This window comes from Chenopodium album, chromosome 4, assembly GCF_948465745.1.
Source record: "Chenopodium album chromosome 4, dcCheAlbu1.1, whole genome shotgun sequence".
In the NCBI taxonomy this organism is placed as follows: Eukaryota; Viridiplantae; Streptophyta; class Magnoliopsida; order Caryophyllales; family Amaranthaceae; genus Chenopodium; species Chenopodium album.
Window position 1 is genome coordinate 77,615,640 of NC_137837.1, and position 17,209 is coordinate 77,632,848.

The window sequence follows — 17,209 nt, forward strand, 5'->3', positions numbered from 1 at the left end:
CCGATCCGTACAGTTACCTCTATATTGTGTTCTTCAATTTCATAATTTTATTTATTCATTTTCTGATAACTTTAGGTTCATAATTTCATATATATTCCATAAGTAATCTGAAAAAAGAAATAAAAAATAACAAAAATTGAACGGTTAGAAATTCTGTTATTTACTGCTAAAGTAAAACTCTGTTATCTAATGTGAAATCATTGGGAATTAATAAAATAAAATTGATGAAATGGAACAATATATAAATTTTATTTTATTTCCAATTAAGAACAATATGGTTGAATAATAGAAGGTGATTGACAGAACTATTCCATGTGGAGGTATACGTTGAATCGCCTCGTGTATTCATAGATAATTTAGCTGTATTGATTCCAATGGTCTGCAAGAGCTTCAGAAAACTCGGTAGTTAGGGCGTGTATGATATTACACGGTCTCCTACAGACAGGCAGTCACCTACATTATTGGACCTTGTACATTACTCTTAGAAGGGTTGAGGTTCATTCCCTTCTAATCTCTTTAAATCTTTTTTTTGTTTGCAAGCCTAATTTATATAAGGTGTCATTTACGCTCGTGTGCACGCAGCAATTGCTTAGGATCATGACGGACTTACAGAGATTTGTTAGCAAATATTTGTACTCTAATGTTGATGAGTTGCTTCAACATAACTGCCCCTTAATCAACAGGCCATATCCCAAAATGTACACTAAAAATTGGTCGAGGAAGTCTTGGATGGATCTCTAAGGCATTTCGACATTTGTAGCACATCGAGGGATGTATCAGTACTGTCAAGGGAATGCCTGCAAGATATACAATCAGCACTAAGGAGAAGGTGTAGCGTTGAGCTTAACATTACTAATGGAATTTTTCGATACTTGAACACCCGAAAGAGGGCTAGGAAGATGATCAAGAATTCCTTGAATAATATCAAGGAAGCAGAGCAAAACTACAGAGGACAATGCCTAGGAGAATGTTGAAAGATGTGAACTCGATAGCCCTTGATATGTTTTAGTCCGTGCTGTCCTACATCGTTGGTTCACACTTGGAAACAGTAAACTTGATGTTGTTGATGATACTCGTGACTCGATTATCTGCCAACAGAGCATAAATAGTTAAGAGATGATGAAGAACCAGATGATTACACTGGCTCTGACATTAAAGTTATCAATGAAGCATAACACTCCTTGTTTAGGCATTTAATTTAGAGTCCTATGACTAGAGCAACACTTCTCAACATCCTAAAATCGATTTGTACATATACACAATCTGTATTTTTTTAGAAGCCTTATTCAACTCAGGAATACACAATAGCTAACCACTTGAACAAATACTATTTGATGACCCTTTATTAGCATTATTCCTTAGTAATTGTACATTAACTGAAGTATATTCCCAAATTTCCCATCATTTTCTTATTGCCTTTATGATTTTGAACAAAATAAATCAATTAACATCCAATTAAAACATGTCTATTTATAATGAATATGGGATAAATTATGTGCATCTTAAGGGTGTGGTTTCGTGGAATTTGACCAGAATATGTCCTTAAGATCGAAGATATGGTTCGATTTGTTTGTTGAACGTGTCATGTTGACAGCTTGTCTGCTCTTATAATAATAAAAATGTCAGCCTCACTCGTGCAAATTTCTCTAAGCGCACGCATGGCACTATGTTAGACGTTGAAGGTAGTCGGCACAATTAAGGCCATGATATTAATTAATTGATCTCCAACAGCTTACATCAATGCAGTTGCCTACATTATATAATTCGATCATGAATATTTATGCAATTTCTTTGTTTAATATGTATATCTCAATATTATCAAAATCTTAATTATTACACTCGTGTGAAGACGGTGAAGTGCGTATTATGGATCATGTTAATTATAGATGAAGTGTATTAAATATAATTAGGTGTAGAAGCATGGAGATTTTCGATAAAATAATGGGCTAAAGATTAGAAAAAGACAAGTTAGGTGGTATAATATAAGGTTGTTGAATGAAGGGTATGCAGGGAACAATATATAACATCAAAGATCTCGGATGTATATATCATACTATCATGTATGACCATAGTTTATGTATAAGTTGGCTAGAAACTTGGCTAGGAAAGTCGTCGAAACAATTAAAAATGATGTTAATATCTTGATATGATTTCCTGCTGTATTCTGTTACATTGACATATGTATATAAACAAAGACATTCGAGGAAGAATTGACAACATAAAATTTCAAAAGATCATCTACTGATCAGGTTCAATTAACAAAAAGTGGTATAGTTGGGAAGTCAATGTTCGTCCCCCTTGTCCTTGTTCGTATGAAAGCGTGTGATTTAGACAATATACTCGTACTTAAAAAAAAAATGTGGTTGGTTAGTATTATTTAAGCCTTTGGCTGCTTGAAAGTACTTCAGTTATGTTTAGAGCACGGCTGAGCTCGCTGCACTATATATAGTGTGGGATCAAGCTAAGATAAGTCATAGAAGATGTTTCTTGGCATTGATTGATTCGGCGAGCCTTTAAAAGCTAAGCTAAGGAGATGGCTTGAAGACGAGCTAATATCCTTATTCCATTCTGTTAGTGGACCATCTCAACCAAAAGCTTAAGCTGATAGTTGAGGCCCAGAAATATGTTTTATACTCGCTTAATATTCCACTTGAAAGTGGGGGGTGGATGAGATTCGAACCCGTGACCTATATGTCACGCTGGCTCTGATACCATGTTAGTGGACCATCTCAACCAAAAGCTTAAGCTGATAGTTGAGGCCCAGGAATATGTTTTATACTCTATCACATTCTTTTCATCACTTATGAATTGAATGCAAAAGCTAGAGGGTTCCCTATGTGTTTTACCCGGCCTTTATCACATTATGTGACATACATTGTCGCCGTTGGCCATAACGACCCCTGTGACTAGTCCTAGAATATTGGTGTTAATAACATGGTTCAATCGAAATGAGGTAATTTTACAACAAATACATCAACAACAACAGAGATTCTAGAAGTGGATTGAAGTTTCGGGTTGTGATTTGTGCTGCTGGATGAGTCGTTTTTAAAGTACAACAACATTTTCTATGGATTGTACATTTGCACCCCCAATCCCCACTTTAGGTTTTGTATTAGTTTGGTTAAGAGAGTTAAATACTCGGTTTGTAGTCTTGAGTCAATTGAAAGCTAGCCTCTTTTTTGAACCGTTAACCAAAAAAAGAATAAAAAAATCAAATGGCTAGAAATTTATCTAGAAATCATCCCTTGCAGCTTTAAAACTTCAAAATTAGCTTGAAAATTTGTCCTTTACTCCCATATCTTGCAAAGAGGTAGTTGGCTTGATTATTTCATTCATCAGATCAGATGCTTAAAAAATAATCAATACCTGATAACACGCCACTCGTGTGCATCCCTGGAAAAATTTTAACAACATACCAAGACTATTTTATACAATATGAGACTTACCTCGTCATTTCCATTCGTGTATAATATGTATGTGACAAAATATCATATTAAGATCAGAATCAAACACAATTATATAGCAAGTCGGGTGTTAAAGCACATAAAAATATTGTACTAACATTTGATATTGTAGTTACTATATATTAATCCAACATAATGCAATGTAAGCTGATCATCTTTGGATTTATTAGTTGGCAGGTTTGGTTAGGAACAAACATTGTGAAACATAACCTAAGGAAGACCTTAATTAAAAATTTTAATCATTTTATCTCTTGCTAATTATGATTAGATTCCATTTCTCTTGTCGTCGAGTATATAAAGGTAGGGAAGAACGAGCAAATCATCAAACCAAAGTTAAGCTTGCATCTTCATTAAAGCTCTTTGTCTTCTAACAATCTTAAAAAGCCTTTAAAATGGCGTCCCAACACATCCGTTCTTTGAGTTTTCCTTCAAAATCTCACCCAATTGCGGATCAATTGGATGAGCAATTGTGCAGATTGAGGTCTTCTCAAGCTGCATCTACTTCATCACTAACTAACAAACTTAGCGGTCTTAAAGATTTGTATCAGTGTGTCGATGAGTTTCTTCAACTTCCCCTTAATCAAAAAAGTCTAAGCGAAAATTGGGTTGAGGAAGTATTGGATGGATCTCTAAGGATCCTTGACATTTGTTCCACATCTCGGGATGTCTTGGTACAATCCAAAGAGCGACTCCAGGACATACAATCAGTCCACCGGAGAAGGTGTAGTGGTGAACTTAACATTACCAATGAAGTCGTTGAATACCTCAACACTCGAAAAACAGCCAAGAAAACAGTCAAGAAGTGCTTGAAAGAAATCAAGGAAAATGACAACACTAACGAGGCCAATTTCATCGAAAACATGCTGAAAGATGTGCAATCTGTAACAGATGATGTCTTCAAGTCACTGTTGTCCTACATCAGTGGATCACAGAAAAATTGCTGGTCTTTCTCAAAGTTAGTCCGCCAAAGAGTTGAGAAGGAAACATCAGCATTCGTCAGTGAATTTGATGCTGTCGATGCTACTCTCGAGTTAATGATCTGCCAGAAGAAGAAAGTTCATGTTGATATGTCACAAGTAGTGAGCTTAGAGTCACAAATCCAAGAAATCGAAGAAGTTTTGGAATGCTTGTTCAGGCATCTAATTAAAAGCAGAGCAATTCTTCTTAATGTCCTTAGTAATTAACTAGCTACTAGAACAGAAATGTACAAAATTTTGATCAGTGAATTAAATTATATACGAAGTATATATACACAAATATACAATCATCTAATTATTGTGTCACGAAATAATTTCCGTAGTTTTCATTAGAGTATAGCAAGCGTATATATACAACCTAGCAAATAGAATAGGGCTTATGAGATAGGCCCGATAACTATACACTATACACAATAATAGGCCCTAATACCCCCCCTCAAGTTGGAGCATGCAAATCACAAATGCCCAACTTGCCAAGTAAATACATGAATTGACTTTTACTCAAAGCCTTGGTGAATATATCCGCTAATTGATCTGTTGTCTTCACATACGACGGACTAATGATACCATCCTGAATCGCATCACGAAGATAATAACAATCCACCTCAATGTGCTTGGTACGCTCATGGAAAACCGGATTCTTCGCAATATACAACGCAGATTGATTATCACAAAACAAACTCATAGCACGGGGATGCGAGACACCCAAACTCAGAAGAAGGGCCTTCAACCATTTCAACTCATCAGTAGTTTTAGACATTGAGCGGAATTCGGCCTCTGAAGAAGACTTGGCCACAGTGTCCTGTTTCTTAGTCTTCCAAGATATAGGAGAAGCACCAAGAAACACCAACCAGCCAGAGATAGAACGGCGCGACAAGGGACAACCTGCCCAATCTGAATCACACCAACCTGTAATATGTAAATCACAATCTGAACTCAAAAGAATACCCTGACCCGGACATCCCTTCAAGTATCGCACTGTACGAAGAGCCGCTTCCCAATGGTCCTGCCGCGGGTGTTGCATAAATTGAGATAAAATATGCACCGCATATGCCAAATCCGGTCTAGTAAAAGACAAATAAATCAGACGACCCACAAGCCGTCGATACTGCTCTGGATCAGAAAAGAAAGAGGACTCTGATTTCGCCAGAGTATGATTCTGCTCAATAGGAGTAACTGCCGGACGAGCACCTAACAAACCAGACTCTGCAATAATGTCAAGTGTATATTTCCGTTGGCATAAAAATATGCCTTCCGGACTACGAGCTACCTCAACACCAAGAAAATACTTCAAAACACCCAAATCTTTCATATGAAAACAGTCACTCAAGTATGACTTGAATGTTGAAATCGCAGAAGAATCATTACCAGAAATTATCAAATCATCAACATAGACAAGAACACTAAGTTGAATAGAACCAGATTGCAGAGTGAAAAGAGAATAGTCAGAGTACGATTGCACAAATCCGTACCTTTTCAGAGAGGCGGCCAATTTAGAATACCAACAACGAGGTGCTTGTCGAAGACCATATAATGACTTCAGAAGACGACACACCAAACCAGATTGAGAACCATAAAACCCAGGGGGAAGCTTCATATAAACTTCCTCATCAAGATCACCATGAAGAAATGCATTGTGGACATCCATCTGATGCAATTCCCAATTCTTTGCAGCAGCAACAGCAAGAAAAGCCCGAACAGTGACCATTTTAGCCACAGGAGCAAAAGTCTCACTGTAATCAATACCCTCAACCTGATGATTACCAAAGATAACAAGACGAGCCTTCAATCTCTCGAGTGTGCCATCAGAATTAAGTTTGACCTTGTAAACCCAGCGACACCCAAGAGCTTTCTTACCCGGAGGCAATTTTTCCATTACCCATGTGCCATTTTTTTCTAATGCATCAATTTCTGTTTGCATAGCCGCCTTCCACCCCTCATTTTGCATTGCCTCCTTGAAATTACGAGGCTCAACTACCGTATCAACAGCTGCAATAAAAACACGGTGTGGCACAGAAAATTTATCACAATTCACAAAATGCGCTAAGGGGTAAGGAGTACCTGAGGAGCATGGAGTAGGCGATGAACATTGCGAGATAGATGGACTAGGTAGAGATATAGTGTGTGCGACATAATCCCGGTGCCACCCCGGGGGTTGCCTTGGACGTTGATCACGGTCCAACGCAATAGGAGAAGTAGAAGAGGGCTCCGGAACAACCACATCAAGGCTGCCCGTACCAGTGACCGAGGAAGCAGCAGTGGGGACAGGGGACACCTCGGGACTGCCGTGGTCATGAACAACAGCCTCAGGTGACCCGTGGGGGGTAGAAGCAGTAGCACAGGGTTGTGATGAGTTTTCGGGCACAAGAGAACCCTCACTAACCTCTAATACATATTCCAAATCATCAAGAAAATCGTGATCAACACCAACATAGTCATTAGTCCCACTCTCGGCACCCACAGTAGAAAGAACCGAATCACCATCTTCCACAAACGGAAATTCATTCTCATGAAATTTAACATCACGGGAAACAAAAATAACACCGGTTTCTAAATCATACACCTTCCAACCCTTTTTGCCATGAGGGTAACCCACAAACACACATTTCCTACTCCTAGGAGCAAATTTGTCACCCTTAGCCCTTTGGTTATGAGCAAAGCAAAGACACCCAAAAACACGCAATGTATCAAAATCAGGTTGTTTGCCAAAAAGCATTTCATATGGAGTTTTCTTATCAAGTAAGATAGAAGGAGTGCGATTAATAACATAAACTGCCCCAAGAATACACTCTCCCCACAAATCAATCGGCAAATTGCCTTGAAACATCAACGCTCTTCCTACATTTAATATATGTTGGTGTTTACGCTCTACCCGACCATTTTGTTGAGGGGTACCAACACAAGAGGTTTGAAATAGAATTCCATGTTCATCAAAATAGGGAAGCATGTGTTTGAATTCGGTTCCATTATCACTCCTTACACACTTAACAGTAACATCAAACTGAGTTTTAACCATAGCAAAAAATGAGAGAAAAGAAGAATAAACTTCAGTTTTATCATTCAACAAATAAACCCAAACACCTCTCGAGAAATCATCAACAATAGTCAAAAAATAATGAGCACCACAAGTAGAAGCCGTCTTATACGGTCCCCACAAATCACAATGTATCATTTCAAGAATACGACTAGCACGACTATCACTATCAGGAAAACTGTCACGAGTTTGTTTAGCTAGAGGACAAATTTCACATGCTTTATGTAAACACTTAGTACCAATACTACCTCGAATAGCAGGAAGCAATTTGACAATTTTCTCCGACGGATGCCCCAAACGACGATGCCACAACTCAAATGTAGAAATCGCTGGACCCGTGATTGCACACACTTTCGGGAGACGCCGGAAATAATATAGTCCATCTATTCGTTCACCACCTCCAATTAAGCTCCCCGAGGATTGATCCTGTATAGCACAAAGAGAATTAGTGAATCGGACAAAGCAATTAGAGTCATCAATCAACTTAGACACCGAAATCAAATTGCAATTTAATTGCGGAACAAATAGAACATTTTCAAGAGAAATGCCATCCGCCAAGACAACACGACCCTCCTTAGTAGCCATGGCCTTAGCACCATCGGGAAGACCAACAAGACAAGAAGTGATGAAGTGAGCATCTTGTAGAAATCTCTCATTGCCGGTAACATGATGGGATGCACCGGTGTCAATTATCCACGAAGACAACAAATAACCATCATCAGCATAATTAGTAGGAGGATCGAATACACCACCCAAGAGGGGAGTAGTGGCGTTAATAGAGTGTAGTGGTAATGTAGAGGAGGCAGCAGGGGCCACGGCCTGCCTGTGGCTGGCAGAAGTTGCCACGGACTGCCCGTGGCTGGCCCAAGTAGTTGTGGCAGTAGGGGCCACGGGCTGCCTGTGGCTGGCAGAAGTTGCCACGGACTGCCCGTGGCTGGCCGTGACAGCAGGGTTGATTACAGGGGCAGCGGCCGTGGCATACAAACCAGCAGCAGGTAGAGCTGTAGAAGCAGGCAGAGTAGCGGCAGGAGGCAGGGCAGTAGCAGCTCCACAAGGCAGACCTTGCGGCATAGAAACAACAGGCAAAGAGGAAGCACCAAATAGAGCAATAGAATCGGCAACCGAGCGACGTTGATGACCATATTTGGTCAGCCACCATTCGGGTAAGCCATGAACTAGAAAACAACCATTGTAATCGTGACCCGTACGATTACAATGTGTACAATAGAGATTCGACTTGAGTTTGGGAGTAATAGAAGAAGACATAGGATGAGTGTCATACACCATTATCGATCAATGAATGTCTGAGAAATTCGAACCAACAATCCGAAGTAGTAGAATAGAAATTAGGGTCCAAAGAAATTAGTTTCCAATACCAGAAAATATAAATCGAACCAGAAATTAGTTTCCAGAATTTCGAAGCAAAATAATCGAGGTTGAAATTCGATTCAGATTGTAAAAAAAATTCAGGAATGCAGTGTAGAGATTTAGAATATAGAATTTAGAAATTTAGGGATTTAGAGTTTGATTGGCTCCGATACCATGTCACGAAATAATTTCCGTAGTTTTCATTAGAGTATAGCAAGCGTATATATACAACCTAGCAAATAGAATAGGGCTTATGAGATAGGCCCGATAACTATACACTATACACAATAATAGGCCCTAATATATTGTGTTTCTATTTTTCATCCTTTATTATGCACGTTCTAATTGTTGAAATATTCCATACATTCTCTACACCTAGAAAATCCAAAAGCAGGGGATTATTAATGACAGTAGTTTGAAATACATTAAAAGTTTATCTATCAAAATGAATCTCATTTTTGTGTATTATTTGATATAATATCTATACATAAAGAATAGGATTTTCATATCTTTGGACTGATTATATTACGTGATTGCAGGTATGTTTTTCGATTAGGCGTAAATGCAGGTACTCATTGAACTGTATTATGTATTCGTATAGCAGTGAACCTGTACATGATCCAATTATCTGTAGGAACTCAGGAAGTTTTCGTAGACGAAAAGGTCATGTACGATATTAATTAGTATAGTGCTGGTCTCCTACTATCTAACAATGTAGGTAAGTTCGAGTTTTATATTCATTTGAAATCGTTGAATATATCTTAACTAGTCCTTCTTTCCAATCCTACTTGTATTATATTTGTGTAAACATAATGCATTCATCGAAATCATTTATCGAATAATTGATTTGTTAATTGGAATTGTCAATGAGGCGTCGTTTCCACTGACTATCATATCGTGTACTAAGGATCATGGCGAACATACAGATTGCGAAATTTAACATTGAATGTTAGATTTGAATATACAAACACGCATTCGTGTGGATTATTAATTGACTTGTCAACTACAACAATAAATAAGATGTTATTTAACTCGTGAGTAGCGCGTACTTAGGATCATGATGGGCTTACAGGATGCAGGATTAAACATCGAATGTCATATATATGAATATACAATGTGTAAAGAGATGAGCTACATTATCAAAATCGATATAGTCCATTCGAATTAGCTGGAAAGTTTGGTAGGAAGAGACATTGTAGGACATTTCACACGAGAACTCGTCCTGGTAAATTGAAATCGTTGTAAGATGATCTGCCATTAATTGTAGAATTCGTGCTGTCTTCGCTTTACTTTCGTGTATATAAACAGACGTGGAAGGAAGAGATAAGTAATACAAGTACATTATTCCAATTCCAAGACTATTTGTATTATAAACTTCTCTGCCTTTTTTTTTCAATAAGCTAATTTTAACTCAAAATCTGAAAATGGATTGTTATTATCTTCGTTCTTTGAGTTTCCCATCCAAATCTCACCCAATTGTTGAACAATTTGATGAACAATTGTGTCGATTGAGGTCTTCTCTAGCTGCTTCTTCTTCATCGTCGCTAAACCAAACACTCGCAAACCTTAAAGATTTGTACAGAAGTGTTGATGAGTTGCTTCAACTTCCACTTAATCAACAAGCTGTGTCACAACGATCAAAGTGGACCGAGGAAGTCTTGGATGGTTCGATAAGGCTTCTTGACATTTGTGGAACATCGAGGGATGTTTTGGTACAATCGAGGGAACGCCTCCAAGACATACAATCGGTATTAAGGAGAAGGTGCAACGGTGAACTTAACATTAGCAATGAAGTTATTCAATACTTGAACACTCGAAAGACTGCCAAGAAATTGATCAAAAAGTGCTTGAAAAATATTGAAGTCGAGCAAACTTATGTCGATGTCAATGCCATCGGAAGCATGTTCAAAGATGTAGAGGCAATCACCGTCGATATTTTTAAGACAATGTTGTCCTACATCGGTGGTACAAAAGTGGAGTCGCCAAAGAGTAAATGGTCTATAGTTTCCAAGTTGATGCACAAGGGTGGCTCCAAGGAAGCATCGACAACAAACAGTGAATTCGATGTTGTCGATGCTACTCTCGAGGCAATTGTAAGCCTAAAGAACACTAGTGATTTAGAGAATTTGAGGAGCCAGATGACGAAATTGGACTCTGAAATTCTAATTCTCGATGAAGCCTTAGAATCCTTGTTTGGGCATTTAGTTAAGACTAGATCAACTTTTCTCAACATTCTGAGTAATTAAGACAGAATGCAAATTTTGTGTACATATACATACAAAATGTAAATGAAAGTTCTTGTACAGATTATATAATATATACACAGTATATTATCTCTCATTTTTTTTCGTGTATTATCTTCCATTTTTTGGTCAAATAATGACGAATAGAATGAGATAAATGTATTAACTACAAGTAGTAATTATACTCCCTCCGTTTGATGATAATTGACACTTTGACTGGTTTTTCTTTTTGTTGTTATATAATAAACTATATATGATGTTAATAAGTACTCCGTAAGATGTATTTATCATAATCTAATATATATAAATAAAGTAAGCATTTTTGGAGAGCATTGGGAGCGCCACATAAGAAAAGGCATATTTTCGACCAATTAAAAATTAGATTTCTATTTTATTTTAGAATAAAAAAAAAAACACTTGCCACCTAAGCAAAAGTGACGAATTAGATTTGAGAATTTTGCCACAAACGTAAAAACAACGAATAGTGATTTATTAGGATTTAAATTATTTAAAAAACTAAAAATTATCCTCTTTTTAGAATTATGATTATATTTAGATATTAAAATAAAATTTAAGTTATAAAATTTACAAAAAAAAAAATAATATTTGAAAAGGCATATTTTCGACCAATTAAAAATTAGATTTCTATTTTATTTTAGAATAAAAAAAAACACTCGCCACCTAAGCAAAAGTGACGAATTAGATTTGAGAATATTGCCACAAACGTAAAAACAAAGAATAGTGATTTATTAGGATTTAAATTATTTAAAAAACTAAAAATTATCCTCTTTTTAGAATTATGATTATATTTAGATATTAAAATAAAATTTAAGTTATAAAATTTACAAAAAAAAATCATATTTGAATTTATTTTTAAAAAAATTGTATATGATAACTTACACAAAAAAAAACAAAAAAAAAAACAAAAAAAAAAAACAATATGATAATTTTTTTTAAAAAAAAGGTATGATTATATAGATTTTTATGGTGTAATTATCAAAATGAAACATGATAAATTAGAAAAAAAAAACCATATAGGATAATTTTTATATATATAAATCCGGTTTAGATGATCTAACGACTGGGATTACTCATGCCCTTGATCTAACAGCTCAGGTGAGTTACTTTAGAGAGGCTTTAGGAAAAATGGAGAGAAATGTGGGTCTGGAGAAAACGAATTGGACTATAGAAAATGCATATCTTTAATATTGATTGGATCAAATGATATGGTGATTAACTATTTTGATTTGCCAACTCAAGCTTTGTTATATAACCTTCAAGTTAATCGGATCTTTTTATTTCTTTAAAAAGAGAATATTTATGGGTGATATATTTTGACGAATGAGATACCGTATTTATCATCGATTTATTAATTTAAATACAATTTTCACATAATTAACACTAATGAATAATAATTCACCTACAATAGGTGGGTAGCAATTTAAAAAAAGAAACACCAATGAATTAATATAAACTATTCTTTTCTAACAAGAAAATTAATCAAAATATTATATGGTATAATTAAGAATATTATCTTTTCATAATATAAATAATAAAAACTATATAATTAAATTTATCTTTTTCTAACAAGCAATTTAATCAAAATATTAAATGGTTTAATTAAGAATATTACCTATTTATGAGATTTAAGTACTCAAAAAAAATAATAAAAAAATACTATAATAAAATATCCGTGCATCGCATGGGCTTTCATCTAGTGTTATATTATTGGAGGGAAAATTTGCCAATTACTACCGCAAGTTAATACTACTATGTAAATTACTACCGCAAATTTAAAAAGTTGTGAATTACTACCGCAAAAAATTTTAAGATGTTACGATTACTACCAAATCCCCATAAAACCCAACTATGATGTCATTATATCACTTTAACCCATGGTTAAAGCCCTTAACCATGACGTCATTATATCCCTAACCCATTTTCTTTTTTGGGGGGGCTGGTTAAAGCCCTTAACCATGGTCAAACACGGGTTAAAGGTATGTAATGACGTCATAGTTGGGTTTAATGGGGGTTTGGTAGTAATCGCAACATCTTAAAATTTTTTGCGGTAGCAATTCACAACTTTTTTAATTTGCGTAGTAATTTACAAAGTGGTAGTAATTGGCAAATTATCCTCATTAGAGTATCAAGTTTGTTAAAGATATTGATAGTCACAGTTATGATTAAAAGTCAAAGCATATGAATTATTATGTAAATGGACGGAGTAATTACATGTTTTATCTGCAATAACATACAGCAAAATAAGGTGAAATTTATTTCATTCTTCGGCACATTACACTTGGTACAAGTTGAAAGAGTAAGTGCAATGGATCATGATCGAATAACATCAAAATATGCTTTGACTTATTTATATATAATATTCCCAAAAGATTTCCTAAATATATCTTAATATAAACGTTAGCCTGTAAAGATAGCATAAGCTCACTGAGATTTTAAGAAAATGAAGTTTAAGGGTAACAAGGCCATGTCTTTAAGCACTTTCCTTGCTCCTTCAATTATGCTAACAACTTGATTTTTGATGTATTTAGTACAATAATTACAACAAATGCCAATGCCACTCGTGCATATTATGGATAATTAGAATAGCTTGCTAATTAAATCGTCGAATTAGTATCATGACGAAATGACATTAAGCACTTTCCTTGCTCCTTCAATCATGATGCTGGCTACTTGATTTTGTTATATTTAGTACAATAATTACTAGTACAAGATATGTGCTTATGTCAATGCCATTCGTGTATACTATGGATGGGTAGAATAGCTCGTTACAATGTACATAAATCGTCGAATTAGGATCATGACAGGGTAGACAGGGTGCAGGATATAGCATCAAATATGTATCAGATCTGCATATACAACGTATGTAACGTACTAGCTAAGTACATTTTCAACTCAATGATCTTGGAATTGTTGGGTCGAAAGATCGAGGCAATGTAAAACATAGCCTTAGGAAGATCTTAATTAATAAACAAAGCCACGGTACCTCACGTTTAACATGTATGAAATTTCTCATGTATTTATTTTAGAAATTAGAAACAAAGTAGGATATACTAAAGAAAACTTGTGACGAGGGTCAAACTAATACAAGAAGATGAACGTATTCCGTATTGTAAAACGAGCTGTTGAAATATATCCTATCAAATAATATATATATATATATATATATATATATATATATATATATATATATATATATATATATATATATATATATATATATATATATATATATTTATACATATAAATATAAGTCTAACATTGGTAAAAGTTGAGATAGTCAAACACTTTATAATGCTAAAAGGTTAAACCTCCTATAGTCCTATTGTCGTGTGATTTTGAAATGGAAACTCTTTCGGACTTGTGAAGTGGACTCCGACTCTCTCTTAATTTGCGGCTTGTTTCAATATCTTTCCAACAATAGATCATATGCCATCAATTAGTCTAAATCAACTTAATCAAGAAAATATTTTTGTTTTTTATTCATTTTTTTTTTTTTATTATTTTTCTCATTATTAGTTTTCATTGATTTGTTCTATATGACTATATTAATCAAAGGCAATTATCTTCATATTTCCTAACAATAGGGTGTAGCTCCTTTTAGTTGAAATGATAAGTTAATTATTACTAGATGGGTCCTGTAGTCGGTAAATTTTGACTAGGAACCAAAATTATTGACTTGGGTTACATAGGCACTTACATTAATTTTTGCCAATTTCGAGCTCAATTTGAGTCTTTAAGGGTTAAAATGGCCGCTAAAATCTTAACCGAACATTTTTCAACACGCAAATCAACGAAGAAAATTAAATTGGGTAGCAATTTACAATTAATAACAAATTTTGGGCTGCAATTTGCAAATTTTGTTTTTTTAAATGACTGTAATTTACAAAATACAAGTTGATGATTTGCTGACAGTTTCGCTGAGCTAATTTATTTTGATTATCAAATTAGCTAGTAAACTTGTAATTAACCTATTAAACATGTGTTTTTTTGGGACTTGAAATCTGAGGCTGACTCCAAATGCAAATATCTCTAAATCTATAAGTAATCTTGAAGTGAAAAATCTTTTTTCAATATCTTTCCAACGATAAATCATATGTCCAATTCCGATAAGAAACGATAAAATTATAGTCTTTTTACAAAGAGCAACAAACAAAGCTGGATCAAATTTGCTGACGATCTGCCACGTCCGTGCATTGTCAAAAATTTCAGAATTTGAGCTTCTGCCTCAGCCTATTGGAAGGGGCATTGCCACGTCCATGCTTGGTCGAGGATGGGCGTTTTAGTCATGTTTGAGCATCTATGTTGTAAGGAATGTTTCTAAAAGCCGCTATATCTCTTCTATAATGATTATAATAGCCATATTTGTGGAGTATTATAGGTTTTGTCATGCTTTTCTTGTGTTATAAAAAGAATTTTTAAGTGATCATTTTTAGATTATAACTTTTAAGCCATTAATATTAAGTATTGCTTGTATTATTCTCTCATTCTTTCACTTTTATAGTGAAGAAGCTCAACGAATGTAAGTCTAAATTTTTTTTTTGACGGGAAATGTAAGTCTAAATTAAACGAACCAAGTAACGTAAATACTTATATTTTTTATTTATGTTCTTTATTGTTTTTCTCGTTCTTATTATTTATTAATTTGTTTTATATTAATCAAACGCAGTTACCCTCATATTTCCTAGACAATTTTTTATGTAGCTGGCCAGACCGTGTGGCAGGATTTACCCAAATTATTCGAGCAGGGGTTACTCGGTCGTCAAGGGTTACTTGAGTCACTCGGTCATGGGTTACTTGAAGGGTTCAATTAGGGCTCGGTCTGGGGTTACTTGAGTTACTCGATCAGGGGTTATTTGAGGGGTACGGTCAGGGGTTACTCGGTCAGGTACTTGAGGGGTTCGGTTAAGGGCTACTCGGTCAGGAGTTACTCAAGTTGCTCAATTAAGGGTTTACTTGATGGTTTCGATCAAGAGTTACTCGATTAGATTAGGGGTTATTTGAGGAGTTCAGTCAGGGGTTACATGGTCATGGGTAACTTGGTCAGGGGTTACTTGAGGTATTACTCGGACATGGGTTACTTGAGGGGTTACTCGGTCAGGGGTTACTTGAGGTATTACTCGGACAGGGGTTACTCGGTTAGGAGTAACTCCAGTAACCCTTGACCAAGTAACTCGAGTAACCCCTGACCAAGTAACCCCAGACCAAATAACTCGAGTAATCTCGACAATTCGAGTAACCCCTGACCAAGTAACCCTAGACTAAGTAACCCCAACAACTCGAGTAACCCCTGCCACGCAGTGTGACCAGCCGGGAAAAAAAAAAAAAAAAAAAAAAAAAAAAAAAAAAAAAAAAAAAAAAAAAACTATTTCCTAACAAGGTGTAGCTCCTTTTAGTTGAAACGATAAGTTAATTATTACTAGATGGGACCCGAAGTCGGTAAATTTGACTTGGAACCAAAATTACTGATCTCATATTCTCACCACTTAAAACACCAAAATCATGCAAATTAACTTTTAGAAGCAAAAAAAAAATATTGTTATTGTTCGCATGTCACATCTTGAAGATTGTAATGGATTGTCTCAATTTCTTAATTTCGAATAAGGATTGACATAGATCATGTTCCTTTAAAAAATGGTTTTTTTTTTTTTTTTTTTTTTTTTTAAAAAAAAAGAAAAAATAAGGTTACACTATTGTTTCTTTTACACTCTTACCTCAATTCTTATTCCTTAACTATATATCTACACGCTAGTACATAATTAATCATCAAACCTAGTCAACCTAGAATACATAAATAGTGTAAAAAAAATAAAGTGTTGCTTGAAAAAAAAAAAAAAAAAAAAAAAAAAAAAAAACCTTAATAGCATATAAATATCTAAGCAATATGCAAAAATTTAATTTTAAACATCTAGTACTTAAAATAATTTGAGACGAATCTAATTTAATCACATATACTTTATTTATGCTTAGCTATAAATCATCCAAGCTGATTAAAGTGAAGCATATAAATAGTGTAGGAATCAAACTATTGCAAGAAAAATAAACTAATCATGAATTTCACTTTTCACAAATAAAATATTAAAATTTCATCATTAATTATTGTCA

The 17,209-nt window shown here is 35.0% G+C and overlaps 2 protein-coding genes across 2 annotated transcripts; both read left to right on the plus strand.

The window, feature by feature from the left end:
* The first annotated feature begins 3,802 nt into the window (after window positions 1-3,802).
* On the plus strand, window positions 3,803-4,701 carry LOC145627388 (uncharacterized). Its single transcript, XM_081679782.1, has one exon. It carries the CDS (start codon window positions 3,857-3,859, stop codon window positions 4,646-4,648), a length of 792 nt encoding a protein of 263 aa, XP_081535908.1. The 5' UTR covers window positions 3,803-3,856; the 3' UTR covers window positions 4,649-4,701.
* Window positions 4,702-10,267: 5,566 nt separating this feature from the next.
* LOC145628257 (uncharacterized) lies at window positions 10,268-11,089 on the plus strand. The gene has a single exon (XM_081680555.1). It carries the CDS (start codon window positions 10,268-10,270, stop codon window positions 11,087-11,089), a length of 822 nt encoding a protein of 273 aa, XP_081536681.1.
* The last annotated feature ends 6,120 nt before the right edge of the window (window positions 11,090-17,209 follow it).